At 43.1% G+C, this 13,870-nt stretch overlaps 1 protein-coding gene across 17 annotated transcripts in view; it reads left to right on the top strand.

Annotated features, from left to right (window-relative positions):
- The window catches only part of LOC146553336 (receptor-type tyrosine-protein phosphatase F), a 163,477-nt gene that overhangs the window by 111,314 nt on the left and 38,293 nt on the right, over positions 1-13,870 (top strand). For 4 of the 17 annotated variants that reach the window (XM_085254644.1, XM_085254643.1, XM_085254646.1 and 1 more), the window contains 5 exons: positions 3,531-3,836; positions 4,619-4,812; positions 9,604-9,630; positions 12,667-12,784; positions 13,205-13,789. In XM_085254644.1, the coding sequence (XP_085110770.1) occupies positions 3,531-3,836; positions 4,619-4,812; positions 9,604-9,630; positions 12,667-12,784; positions 13,205-13,789 (1,230 nt within the window). The remainder of the gene's footprint in view (positions 1-3,530; positions 3,837-4,618; positions 4,813-9,603; positions 9,631-12,666; positions 12,785-13,204; positions 13,790-13,870) is intronic. The other 13 variants (XM_085254650.1, XM_085254651.1, XM_085254656.1 and 10 more) reach the window with 6 other exon arrangements.

The raw sequence follows: 13,870 nt of genomic DNA on the forward strand, positions 1-13,870 counted from the left end.
AGAGAGGAGATTTATCACTCTGCTGGATTTGGAACAAAAGGCACAGAGTTTTACAAAGGTGTTACATCACGAGTTTGTTCCTTCACAAAAGCTCTTTAGCGCAGTACCGACGCCAGCTTACAGAGTGGATATAAGGCTGATACGTTTAACGATGGAAAATGATCAAAGGTTCAAGATTAAGGCTGATCAAAAAATTAACATAAATAGTGAATGTGAACACTGGTGTAAATGAACAATTATCAGGTGTCAAACACTAACGTTTACTCGTATCTGCCACATAAACCTGCCTGTCAAGCAGTGCTGCAGCAGGAGGGGAAAGTGGGACAATGAAGTAAGAATCAGATTTAGATTTTCTGTACGTTATACATACAAACAGACACAGATCATCAAAAATTTCAAGAAAAATGTAAAAAAAAATTAAAAATCAGATGAACAGTAATACTCCTGTCACAGGACCCCTGTGACGTTGCAGTATATGTACTATATGCAGTTAAATTTCTCCCATAGAACAGAGAAAATAAATGAAAACCTAACCTCTGTCAGCTGCACATGACTGTAAGCAGAGACCATGAGTGCTGATGGTCCTTGTGCCTTCTGCTGTCAGTAGACACAGAATTTGGCGGAAATAATTTGGATTTCAGGCGCTGGTAGGATCGTGTGCATGAAATAAGCAACAGCTTTGGGAAGGTTCTGAGGCAAGCAGGCGGTGGGAAAGTGTGACATTTTCTAGTGCTCCATTTAAATATTTAGTATCATTTTTTTGAAGACTCAGAGAAATGAACAGTATTGAGCTCTATTCATGTTTTTGTTTTTAAATATTTTTGCTGTGCATTGCTCTACTAGTAAAAAAGGTGGTAGGAACACTGCAGTGGGTTCAACACATCAAACACTAAGATGCATTAATAATACTAAAAATCAGCTCATGGAGGAAGAGCTCGCTGTATAAAAATGGATGTGACGTCATCCATTTCTGTTGTGGTGGCATACAGAGCCAAAGTAACAAGGAACCAGTTTCAACATTTCATGTGTCTCTATTTTTCTCACATTTGACAGAAACGGGGTCGTAATAATGTCATAGAGACGGGGTTTTGGGCTCTGTCACTTCAATAATTGCATCTCCTTCTTAAGTCCATTCTTTGGTTCCCTGTTTTTTTTTTTTCACTCTGAGGCATTTTCTTGTGGTGGTGTCCTTGCCCCGTCCAATTTTACCACTGCAATCTCTTCTGAGAATCGTCAGCACTGTTTTGATTCAGTGTGTAGCTTTTTAATTTTTTAATACATGTGGTGTTGTCAAGTTTTCGTGGTTTTCTGTCTACTCTCTGGTGGATCAGGGGCCACCTGGTGAGACTCACTCCTCTTTTGTCAAGTGCTGTTTTGTAAAGGTGGAGTTTTATATTCAGGCATTAGTTTATTGGAATAATATTTGAGCTCACTGTTCATTTCTCTGCTTATTAAAGAATACATTTCACAGGCATGCATTTACGGAAACATCTTGCTTTGAATTTTCATGGTTCATTTTATTCTCTTTTGATTTGAAGGTTGTTTTTCGCAGAATAAAGAAATTCTAGATTTAGCTAGTTGCATGAAGTGTCTGAATGCAATCATTTCTTTTCAGTTTCCCTTTTTGTTCTTCATTTTGTATGTCATTAGTTTTCTATTTTTACCTCCTGACCTGAGAGTTTTTTGTATTTAAGCTGAAGCTGTTGTTCATAATTAAATTTTATGCAATAACTATTTATTTGAGGAATGTTATCAGACTCCATTTTCCCATTACATTATAAGGCATTACAGGGTGAGGTGGACTGGTACGTTCCTGCTGTGATTCTAGCGAGGAGTGGAATTTATCCCATCTGATAGAAATAAAAAAAAAAATCAGCTTTTCTTGGCAGTGAGTATGAACCAGACGTGGACAGTGCCTGTAATGTTTCTAACGGTTATTGATTATAAAATTATAGCTTTATCTATAACTAAATATGTAGTGTAGCTCAGCTACAGCCAAGTGCCGCAATCAGGCCCAGAGCTTCTGCATGAATGTGCAAACACCAGTCAACACTATCAGGCACTTGTTTACCACTTACAAATCTGTGGCAGTTTGTTTCTCCCTCTGTTTCCTGCAAGAGGGGACACAGAGGGCAGTAAGGGACAAATTACGGTTTTATAAAAACGTTGCCCTGTAGAATTTTGGTGTACTTTATATTCTGTTCACCTCACCCTGCACTCTCATGGCCTCTTGCATAAATGCAGTGCCAAACACAGCTTCAGCAACGGTCCGCTAATGTGTTTTTGCATCCAATCTCTCAGTCTGGAGGCAGCATCCTGTGCAGTATGGAAGCTTTTTGTAGTCACAATTTAAAAAATTTAAATTTCATATTCAGACGTGTAATGATATATTGATAAATATATTTCCCATGCACAAAGGGACTCTAAATGAGCCTTTACTACTTTGGAAAAACAGCAGTTTGGTTACAATTTATACAAATGTGTGGTGTGCAAATCCTGTTATACTTTTTACATTCTTACATTAAACTAGCTTGTTTAATTGCAGGGCAAATACATAAGTGTGTACATTAGTACTTTAACATGAACATAGACGATTTTGAGTTCAGTTTTCTGTATAGAGTGCCAAATCACTACATCAGTATAAAGTACCTCAAGGTGTAAGAGACGTAAGAGAGAAAATCAGAACAAAGCACATGGCGACAGTGGGAAGGATAAACTCCCGTGTGAGAGGAAAAAACTTCCGACAGAACCAGGTTAGAGAGTTGCAGCCATCTGCTGTGACCAACTGGGAGTTAAGGGGAGAAATAAGAATAAAAGGGAGATGGGACAAAGCAACAACCTATACCATATATCAAATTCAGTGCCTATGTTCACAAAGATTTGAATTTCTTAATTAACATCTGCACAAAGGGGGGAAAAAAAAGCAATTTCAGTCTTCATCTCTAACCTGATTTTATTTACATGACCCATATTTACACGGGACTGCCGTAAACTGTGGACCTCTAGCAGTTCGGAGTAATTGTGGAGGTGTCACATGATCTTAATCTCATGTGAATATGTAAAGTAAAAAAAATCCCACTGCGAATTACCTGCCAGTGTTTTCATTAAGGCTTACATCTCTACACAGCGTGAAGACCCATTCATGGAGGGCTCCTGCTCAGGGAAATCTCAAAGGATGATGAAACAGAAACACACATGCTGACCTCAGATTTTAGTACATTCAAGTTAAAAACAGAATATTTATCATGTGTAAATGGGCCACAGGAAACAGACAGCGAAGGGTAAATTTTCATCGCACGAGGTCCCCGGTATGAATAGAGCTGTGCTGTATTCATACAGTATAATGACAAATTTGAAATATAAAAAATATCTTGTGATTCTGAATATGACATTTCAAATTTTGATATTGACTGTTATACAAAAAGCTTCCATAGATTTTCCCTTATTTTTTTTGCTTGTGCTGTACTTTATTTTTTGTTTGCTTGATCCGTGCCCTTCCTTCGTGTGGTTTTGCTCCCCTCCCCCTACAGCCCCGTCCGCCCCTCCTCAGGACGTACAACTGGTCAGCCTGAGCTCCACCAGCCTCAAGGTGAGTTGGGTGGCACCACCTGCCGCTAGCCGCCATGGTGCCATAGTGCGTTACACAGTCAGCTACCAGGCCCTGGCTGGAGAGGACACGGACAAGCACGAGGTCACTGGGATCGGTGCAGACGCTACCAGCCATGTGCTGGAGGGCCTGGAGAAGTGGACTGAGTATCAAGTGTGGGTGAGGGCACACACTGATGTGGGCCCAGGTCCTGAGAGTGCCCCAGTGAGGATGAGAACCAAAGAGGATGGTAGGTTGATACTTCCCTTGAAGCAGAGTGCTCTCAAACTGTTTTCCTCTCTGTTGCTTGCGGCAGCCTTTGACGATTGTCTTTCACCCTCTTCAGATGTTACACCACATTTTCCTTCGTCCTGCTGATGAATTTTGAGATAATGAGGTGGTGGTCGTGACAGCAGGGGTCACCTTTTCTTTGTTTCCTCCTCTTCCCAGCTTGTTGTCTATGGCCTTTGCACCTTTTGTGGGTTAAGACTGATCACTCCCAGGCCTCAGTTCTCCACCACTCTGGTTTCACTGGCTTCTTGTCTTCTTTTACTGTTCTGAGGAATGAAAGTGGACCAAATCTCCCGCTTTTTCACTCTCTCTCTTTCCCCTTTTTCTCACTCGTTTTGTTTGCAGTGTGATAGAGGGCGGCTTCTCCTAAGAGAGTGTCGACTATAATTAATGTGTTTGAAGTTTGCTGCAACACAGCTTATTTCATTCTGGAATTAAGAGCATTACAGACATTGCTAGACCACATGCTGTCCCACAAGGGATGTTTTTGGGACGCAGTAGTCTTAGAAGGTCTAAAGTGACTAGAAATTATTAATTCATGGTCAGTACATGTATCACTTCATTATACACAGCACCCCAGAATTTGTTTTGGATTGTCATTACAAAACGAAGTAAAATAAGATAAGTCACGACCTCGTCTCTTTCTCTTTGCTCTCTTCTCATCCTTTCCACTGTCCCTCCATCTGTCTGTGTTTCTGTCTTACTCTTTTAATCTGCCCTTCGTCCTTGTCTGATTTTCAGTGCCGGGAGCACCCCCGAGGAAAGTGGAGGTTGAGGCCATAAATTCCACAGCTATCCGAGTCACCTGGAAGCCACCCCTGCAGGGGAAGCAGCACGGCCAAATCCGAGGCTACCAGGTCGTCTTCTCCCGGCTCGAAAACGGAGAACCGCGAGGCCAGCCTAACATCATGGATGTTTTTTTGCCAGAGGCCCAGGTACTGCATGATGTTTTACTCTTGCCTGGTCTTTCTGCTCTTCTTCCTCACTGTCTATATCTGTTTTATGCTCATTTACCATTATTTTCATTCCCCACTGCCTCCCTATTCTCTTCCATTGTCTGAGTTCACACTTCATTTCCCCCATACTGGGTGACACACATGGAATTTTCTATCTTGTCAACTGGAGTTTCCATCCTCCCCTCTTTTCTTTTTTGTTATCTATCTCCACATGTGACATTTGACTCTAAATTGGTACCCTGCTCCTACAGCTTTAGATTAGCTGTCCTAATAAGATCCACTTTAATTCTGCAGTAATAGCTATTAAATATTTTATGTGTTACATCAGGACGTGGCTTAGTGGAATCAATGCACCTCTCTTTGCGGTTTTAGCAGTAATACATATGCACTGCCTTGTTACCATGTTTATAAATTAGAGCTATTTTCCTGACACCGTCCTTTACGCATTAATGCAAGCTGCTTGGAATGGCCCAAAGCTGTGCAACGCCATGAGATGGATGAGAGATTGTAATCCTTAAGAGGGATTCAGAGATTCATGAATATCTTAAAACCGCACTCGTACTGCTTTTTTTTCTCTCTGTGTTTGAGAGAGGAGAGACCAGCTTAAGAACCTCCTTCTGATTGTTTGCCGGGAGTAACATTTGCACGAGCACGCATTCACTCCCGCCCTCAGTGGTCTTCCACAAAAGCATCTAATTTGAACAAGAAAGTGCTCTCTGGCCACAAGAAAACCACCCACATATATATATATATTATCTGAGCTCTGTTTGCTGATAAATGGCAGCTGTGGCAGACCAACAAGTTGCTGGTTCAGTTCCCAAGCAGTGCAAACTGCCTTGCCCTTTCAGAAGAGTTATTAACCCTCGTTTGCTGTCCTGTGTCTCATCATTACACAAGTGGAAACACTGTTAAAGTCACAATGTGATGAATCAGTGTGTTACATCCCAAGAGATGATAAGTAGGAGCTTGTGGATTCCAGTTGTGTAATGACATATTCTGTGATTTAAAAAACAAAACAAAACAGAAAAACATCATAAATCATTTATATGTGGCTGTCAAACTCACACAAGTCTCCACAGCAAGTGATTGACTGATGCAGTACAGCCCGTCGATGTCTTCACCTGGACGAAGAGAACTGCCTTGACTCCCGAGCACAGTCAGCCTTTATTTTACAGCAGTAGTGTTTGGCAGCTGCTACTGACAGTTCATTGTTATCAGACTGTCTACAAGAGTGCTTGACAGACAGGACAGCATCGCTTGATCTGGAAAGGGAGAAAACATGGTGGCTGCTTGTCTTCCTGTAAGTGTTTTCTCCACGTCGACATGTTCGGCGTGATTTTGTTTTGCATTGTGGAAAAACTGAACTAAACATGACCCTACTTGTTATGCAAACAATTCTCCCTGCCATGTCTCATTTGTGCCATGTTCACACAATAAACACAAAGACGCACTGTAATTTGGCACCCAGGATAGCTCTCATGTTCCAGTCTAGTGTCCAGGACACCTCTCAAACAGACTGTCCCCTCCCTGGCAGACGGCTAAATTTCTTCTCACACCTTCTATTATTTTCCTCTTCTCCTTCCCTTCGGTTTGCTTCCTTTTCTGCCGTGACCTCCTTTTGCACTCTCGCTGCTTAAAAAGCTGATTGAGTAATTACCAGAGGCTTGCGTGCAGGTTGGTTACCCTTGATTGAGTCATCTCAACAGATTGTTTTCTGAGACAGCACTGAGTAACCAACCTGCAAGGACCTGCCCAGACGTCATTAAAGACCACACAGTCAGCCAACGGTCCCTTATCCTTGTTCGCCCAACTGGTTTTAGAACAATCCCTTCTTTGTCACACATCTTTCCATTCACGCACCACAACAACTAGAAAAAAAAATCTAGCAAAGATAACATGCGCAAACACGATCACTTGTTAGACCGACCTTGTAGTAGGTGTTCCAGCTGGTCGAGAGGAGTTCATGAGTCATCCTAGAGACATGCAAATCCCTCATACGCACACCTGTAATTGATGATGAATAAAACGGGAAAAAAGCAATATCCTTCTATCCTGGCACATCCCATAGTGTTTCTCTCATGAATTTCCCTAATGTGTTGTGAAATCGGTTCCACATCCACCCTTTTTACCTGAATTGGATTCACAGTAAGCTTGCCAAGAGGAAAAGAAAAATCCAAATTTTCCAGGGCTCTCACATCATACCTGAGCCTCACCTTCAATCACGATTCTAAGCCGACTGATTGAATTGCAGATCCTGTCAAAATGGCTATCACCTTTCCCCTTCTCTTTGTCTCTGTGTTTCTGGCTCCTCTCCTTTTCGCCCTCTCTCAGGGTTAGCTGAAATACTGGGAGGAGAGCTAGGAGAGCTCGGCTGTGCGTGGGCGGTTTAAGCGCCTCTTTTCTTTTCAAGCAGGAGCCCACACAGCGCCCTCATTTCCCTGCTAAATTTAAACCAGAGGCCATGTTAACAGTGTGATGTTATCGACCCCTTTGCAAATACTTCTGTTGGAAAAGTGGCCTGGACCTGAGTTGGCAGCTCCCACACCACACGGTCTGCTCCATCACGGTGCACTTGCGGCAACCTCTGTGGCAGTGTATTTCATATACACATCCATAAAAGTGTGCAGAAAGTGCTGTGATTGAGTTTGAAGCCATTAGCCGCTGTCTGTGATTTCATACATTTCTGCACAAGTTTGCCTTTATTCAGCACTACTTTCCACGTTCATTTTGTTTGACCACTCATGCGTTTTTGTAGTTTGTGTGAGCGAGGCAATGCTTCACTGCCTCTACGGCCTTCGCCGCCTCAGATTGGAGTTGAATGGGAATCGGGGGGAGGAAAAAAAGAGAAAGAAGCACCTCAGCCCGTTTCACTCCATCAATCATGACAGCTCCTTCTCTTCCACATCACTCGTTCCCCCCTCGTTCCCATTTTTATAGCCACACATCTCAGCCCATGTCATCACATTTGCATTCACCCGCCTGCAAATTATACCGCTCCGTTTCCACAAACGACGCTTATCAGCAATGATGTGTTTTCAGCTTGCGTTGGCATTTGAAATATAAATGGAGGATAATTTATAATTCTCCCATGGATTTAAGCAACAAAAAAGAAAGAAAGAAGCAAAAGCAGTTCCGATAGGAAGGAATTAAGCCCAAGATGAGATAGGAACTCTTGCGAACCTTAATGTGTTGCTTGCTCTGTTGACATACTGAGTGAAGTTGACAGTAAACAAATTAAGCAATTAGGAACATTGCAAACTGTTATTCATGGAGTTAAGCAGCAGCTGTTCTTTAATGGTACTCTTTAGTGCCCCGTTATGTCTGGGGAGCATGAGGCAGCAGTTTTTGATGTGCCGTGTGCCTCAACCAGTCACAACTGAGACCTTACAGAGGCCTTGCTCATACTTCACTTAACTGCTTGGTAATAAAGACCATCCACAGGGAGGAGGAAAAGTTGGGTCTTTTGTCTTTTCATATGCCAACAGTCAATAGAGGATGATGAACACAGTCTCCCCACCGCACAATAAATCAGCAGCGTGTGAGGCTTGCTCCTTTTGTTTGTGAAAGTCTAGAATAGCAAGGAGGGAGTGATGGGTGATCAGGAGGACCGGCTTTACTTCCAAGTATTTGTATTTTTTGCAGACTCCTGCCCGGTTAAACTCTGGTCATGTTAATAAAATGATCCTGCAAAGTGTTGATGCTGGGCAGATGAAGAAGCTCTTCGTGTGTTTTCTCAGTGTTTGACAACGCATGACATTAAGTTGGTCTTGTTTGTATAGTTAATGGACACAAGTGTTAGCAAGTACAACGCCACTGGAGTTAATATTATGTAATACATTTGGGGGCACCGGCCCATTCACAGTAATTCTTGGTGGTTAAATATTGATTTTTGTCCCAGCCACGTCAATTGCTTCTCCCCTTTGAGTGTTCGCCTCTGTGGTACAAGCAGCTGTGACAATACTCGTGCACCCTAATGATAACATTTTTTTCCCCCACTCCACCGTCCTCACCCGCACTCCCACCCCCTTTTTCTGTTCTCCACTTTGTCCCTCATCAGTGTCAACAGTGTCATCTTTCCTGCCCCTTGTCAGCCGGGCCACCCATCAGTGAACCCCTCTGCAGGAACTGAACTGTGGAGCACGTTGCTGGTAAACGCCAGCGGTGGCGTTCTGCATCGATGGGGTTTGATGTCACAGGGCTAGCATAGCAGCACTGGTAATAGGATTTCATGCTCGGCACTGACGGAGCCCCGCGGCACGAAATGGGCTTTCACTTCCCCCAGGAATCACTTGGCCAGGCACAGCGAGCAAGGAGAACATTTTGAATACATATTGAAATATAATGAATAAAAGGCCTTCCCTCAATTTCTGTAAGAAAAAAGGAAATGCTTCACGGACTGTGCAGAGTTTACAGTTCTTATCCAAAGTGTAATAGTCATCATAGCGAATAGAAGTCTCCTGATTGAGCAAGAGGGGGGCTTTTTGTTGGATTCATAGGCAAACCAAAAACAAGGCAGTGCATTTAAACAATAAAAAAAAAAAATTACAATTATGGTTACGCAATTTGTTGTATGCCACTCAACTTGTCTTTTTTTTTACTCCTTCTCTTCCATCACACTCTATCCCACTGTTTTGTTCCACCACACGACTCTGCTGACACCTACATTCATCTGTCGGTGAAAAAAAGACGAGCGCTTTTTTTCCATGGCTGTTGTGTTGTTTCTGACTCATTTCTCTCCCCACCCTGTGTCCTGTGTCTTCTCTCCATCAGTGGAATATTGAGGAATCCACCGAGCATGTGAGTAACCCACATGTGTGCTGCTGGGTTCTCTTGCAGGGCAAGCTCTTTTCCTTTTTGCAGTTTGGGGGTGCTTGTGTGTTTGGATTATGAGTTGTGTGTGGATGTGTGTTAATTTCTGTGCAAGGTGTGTGACTTTAATCTACTCTGTGTGAACCCTCAGGAAAGATCATAACCGCAGCACGAAACGTGTGTCCAAATGTTTTCTTTTGTGTGTTTGTGTTTGCGCGCGTGTGTTTGTGTGTGTGAGAGAGAGAGTTAGTGTGATTTAGTCTAAGAGCTCCTACAACTTCAAAGCAAGATCTGATGCAGGCTTATTTTACCAGAAGAAAGAACCTTGTAGAAACAGCTGGGCAGTTGCAGGTGAACTGAGGCAATTCTGTACAGAGCGCATGAAGCATCTTCCCCCATTGAGAGTACAGTGTAGTCAAAGGCTTTGTGTCACTATCCCCGTGTGATGCCGACATTAATCGGCCTCGCCTAACCTGCTGTCTTCCCCGCTGTTTCAGATGACATGTCTATCTGAGGGGAGGAGCTGTGACTTTTATCAGCTCCACACATCTCCGAAATTGCCACCAGCCTTTCATGTTCTTTTCACGTGCCTGGTTTGCAGCTCGCTGCTACGTGGCTGTCAAGCAGCTCTTTGTTATGGCTTATTACCCCCTAGACGTCATATTGCACTGGCATAAATGCAGAGCCACTTACTGTAGCCAGTCAAAAAATTCAATAGAAGTCTGCCAGACTAACGGATCCTATTTTCAGTGTATAAACAAGGGCAAAGATATGTTAAGAAAAAGGTTTTCAGCTTTTATAAAGTCCAAAAAAAGAATTCATTTGGGATATTTTCACTCCTTTTTTTCACCTGCCGACATTTCAAATGGAAAACTTAATGAATCAGTAACCACCTGTAGAGGCTGAGGCTGATCTCTTTTTGTTCTTCCTTCATCTGTTTATATATTATTTCAGTTAGTTTCGTATACAAGCCAGTGGGAAGTGCGCACGCTGTCGTATTTATTTGCTATTAGCACCAAGTTAAACGGAAACCTGGCTGCACGGCACACGGATTCCTCAAGCTACACCCACATGGCATGAGTCAGGCTCGCCTCCTCTCCCTCTCCGCTTAATGCGTTGATTAACACCTGACAGACAGCGAGCTACACGCTGTCAGAGGAGGACATCTGTTCACACATCTTTATTATTTCTTCAGCAGCCATGTTTAGGCCACAGCAGACTTTGTGCTTGGTAGCTAATAGAGTACGAGGCAGATGTCAACACTGAAAACATAAGCCTGCGTTACTGACCCATGGCTTTGTTCTCAGGGAGTTTTTTTTTTAGCTTTCGGGAAATTTTGGCTGGCGTTAAAAAGCAAAAGATGCATATAGAGGACATTAAATATTAGTCTTGAGCAAAAAGTTATCTGAAGGGATTTGTTTTAACAGCGCAGCCCATTTTTCTCTTGGTATTTTTCCACTCTAGTGAGGATAGTGGTGTTGAGAGGCTTGAAGAGAAGAATCCACTTCTATAACTAGTCGACTTGTTAATCTCTATAATGCCCTTTGGTGCTGTTCTAAGCATTTGCTCTAAAGGGAACTTTGAAGCCTGGGTTTTTCTATTTTCTGCTGAGTTTTAAAAGTGTTGCTAGAACTGAATCAACCTTGTCAGAATGAAGAGAGGACCGATCTGTGCAGCTGCCACTGCTGAGATTGTTAAAGCCATTTTGCATGATTAAAGTAATGAGACTTCCTCCATAAAGTTAAAATGGCTTTATGATACAGTAATTTAGCATTTTCCCCCCCATCCCTCTTAAAGGTTAGCAGGGGAGCACCAAATGTCCCTTAAAGAGAGAGGCAGTAAAAACCACCGTCAAACAGCGCTGGGTTATGTAGACTGTTTAATGTTCTTCTATGGTTAGGAAATTAAAACTTCATTAGTTGGAGAAACCGCGTTAGGGCAAGGCTGTATAATATTCCAAGCGTCTGAGAAGTTTGTGAGAAGTTCCGGCAGGAAGGCTCGTAGGCATCTGTGTGTTCGTCCTCTCAGCGGCTCCAGTCAGAACCGGACAACTCCTGCATGTGCGCTCAAGCCGAAGGCATTAAGTTGTTGTGCGTGTGTGTGTGTACCAATGTGTGCGTGCTGATGTGCACATTTTACATGCATGTATACTGTGTGTATCCTTCATTTATGTATATTAGTATGTGTATTCCTGTGTGTGTGTTTCTGTTTGTTTGTTTGGATATGAGCTTTGTTCAAGCTCAAGAGTATTTAATTCCAGCGTGTGGGTGTGTTTTTGTTCAGACTGATGCAGTGTGGTAAAGTGAGTGCCAGCACTGCAGCAGGTTAGCCGTAACAGTGTGTTACCTCAGTTGTTTTTCTGTCTGTTCATTCCTGACTGCTGAGTTACTCATTTGTTCATTCACCGTAGTGTGTCTGTGTTTTTGTGCAGAGACTGTTTGGGCAATCAGCCAGAGGAGAATAAGTACCAATAATCTTATTCTTAAAAAAAAAAAGTAATTTTTAATCACCCTGATGTTTATTTATCTGAAGGATTATTTTCAAAGAGTTTTAACAGCAGTCCCACAGTCGGTGTACTATTTTGTGGGTTTTAATAGTCTGTTTAGCGATGAACTTAAGCTCCTCTGGGTATTATCTCATGCTTATCCATGCAGCAGGCATGAAAACTGACACACGGGTGATGTTCTGATTAATTTAGTTGGTTTGTTAGTTAATGGGTTCAGCGTGTCCCTTACAGTTAGGTACAGGAGCTTTTCAGTACCAAGAAAAGTTCCTGGGCCTGTTTGTGTGCCTTCTTTCTCTATTAAAAGTTTGACATATTTTGTTTTTAGGCTAATTGCTCAAGAACCCACACGTGGTTGGAGAAGGGGGGTTAATCTTACTGCGGTTTCCTTTGGTGCTGTGTGTTTGTCAGGGGATCGGAGCTTGTGTGAGAGGGTGGTTGGAGAGGTTTCGCTCAGGCTCACTGACGCCTGTTAACATCTGACCTTGTGATTTTTTTTTTTTTCTTTTTCACTTTTACAGGAGGCCATAATTGGTGGGCTGCAGTCTGAAACCACCTACTCTGTAACTGTAGCAGCATACACCCTGAAGGGAGATGGTGCTCGTAGCAAAGCTAAAGTCATCACCACAACTGGAGCAGGTCAGAATCAGTGTTAGTGGGGTTTTCATGTGAGTCTGTTAGTGTGGAGTCTTGCTTTGGAAATCATTTGCTCATTGAGTAATGACTTTGGCTAATGATTTGTGATTGACAATGAACGACTGAAAAATACCAAAGAAAATCAAACTTGTTGAAACATGGTACGACCAAAGATTACAAAATGTATTTTGTTCAGTACGACCCAAAACGAGTGACTAAGAGCAGCCAAGTGTTTACAGAGGTCAAGTCTTTTCCATAGACGTCACAATCACAACTATCGCCATCTTGTGGCCTTTAGATAGAATACAGGTTTTTACTCATTAAGTGCCACAAATTTGATGTGAATTGAAAAATATGTCTTTGACTTATAAAGCAATTAAAGTGCAAGTAATTTTTTCCTATTTAAATCTCTACTTCAACCAGTGCCAGGCAAACCCAGTATGATGATTAGTACCACCATGGGCAACACAGCACTGCTCCAATGGCAGCCCCCCAAGGATATGGTGGGGGAGCTGATGGGCTACCAGCTGCAGTACAAGCGCACCGATGAGGACACCTACACCTCGCGCGAGATGAGAAAGACTGACGACCACCATACTGTCACTGGCCTGCACAAAGGCGCCACCTACGTCTTCCGCCTCAGCGCGCGTAACCGTGCAGGCATCGGCGAACCTCACGTTAAGGAGATCAGCACACCCGAAGACGTGCCCTCAGGCTTCCCGTCCAACCTCCAAGTTACGGGCCTGACGCAGTCCAGCACCCAGCTGACCTGGAAGCCCCCGCCGCTAGCGGAAAGGAATGGCAAGATCACACATTACTTGGTGGTATACAGGGACATCAACAGTCAGACAAACGGCACCAACCGCACCACCGAAACACACATGACTATCCAGGACCTTAAACCTGACACCACTTACGACATCCGGGTGCAGGCATTCACCAGTAAGGGCGGCGGACCCCTCAGCCCCAGCATCCAGAGCAGGACCATGTCGAATGGTAGGATAAGTGGTAGGACATCTGACTAACATTTATACATAAACACTTCAGAGATATTTAATATGAAAACATAATGACATGCTTGCATAAACA

The sequence above is a fragment of the Mchenga conophoros genome, linkage group LG18 (assembly GCF_057382185.1).
Source record: "Mchenga conophoros isolate Kocher_MC1m ecotype Shallow Benthic linkage group LG18, M_conophoros_male_GT1.1, whole genome shotgun sequence".
Classification (NCBI taxonomy): Eukaryota; Metazoa; Chordata; class Actinopteri; order Cichliformes; family Cichlidae; genus Mchenga; species Mchenga conophoros.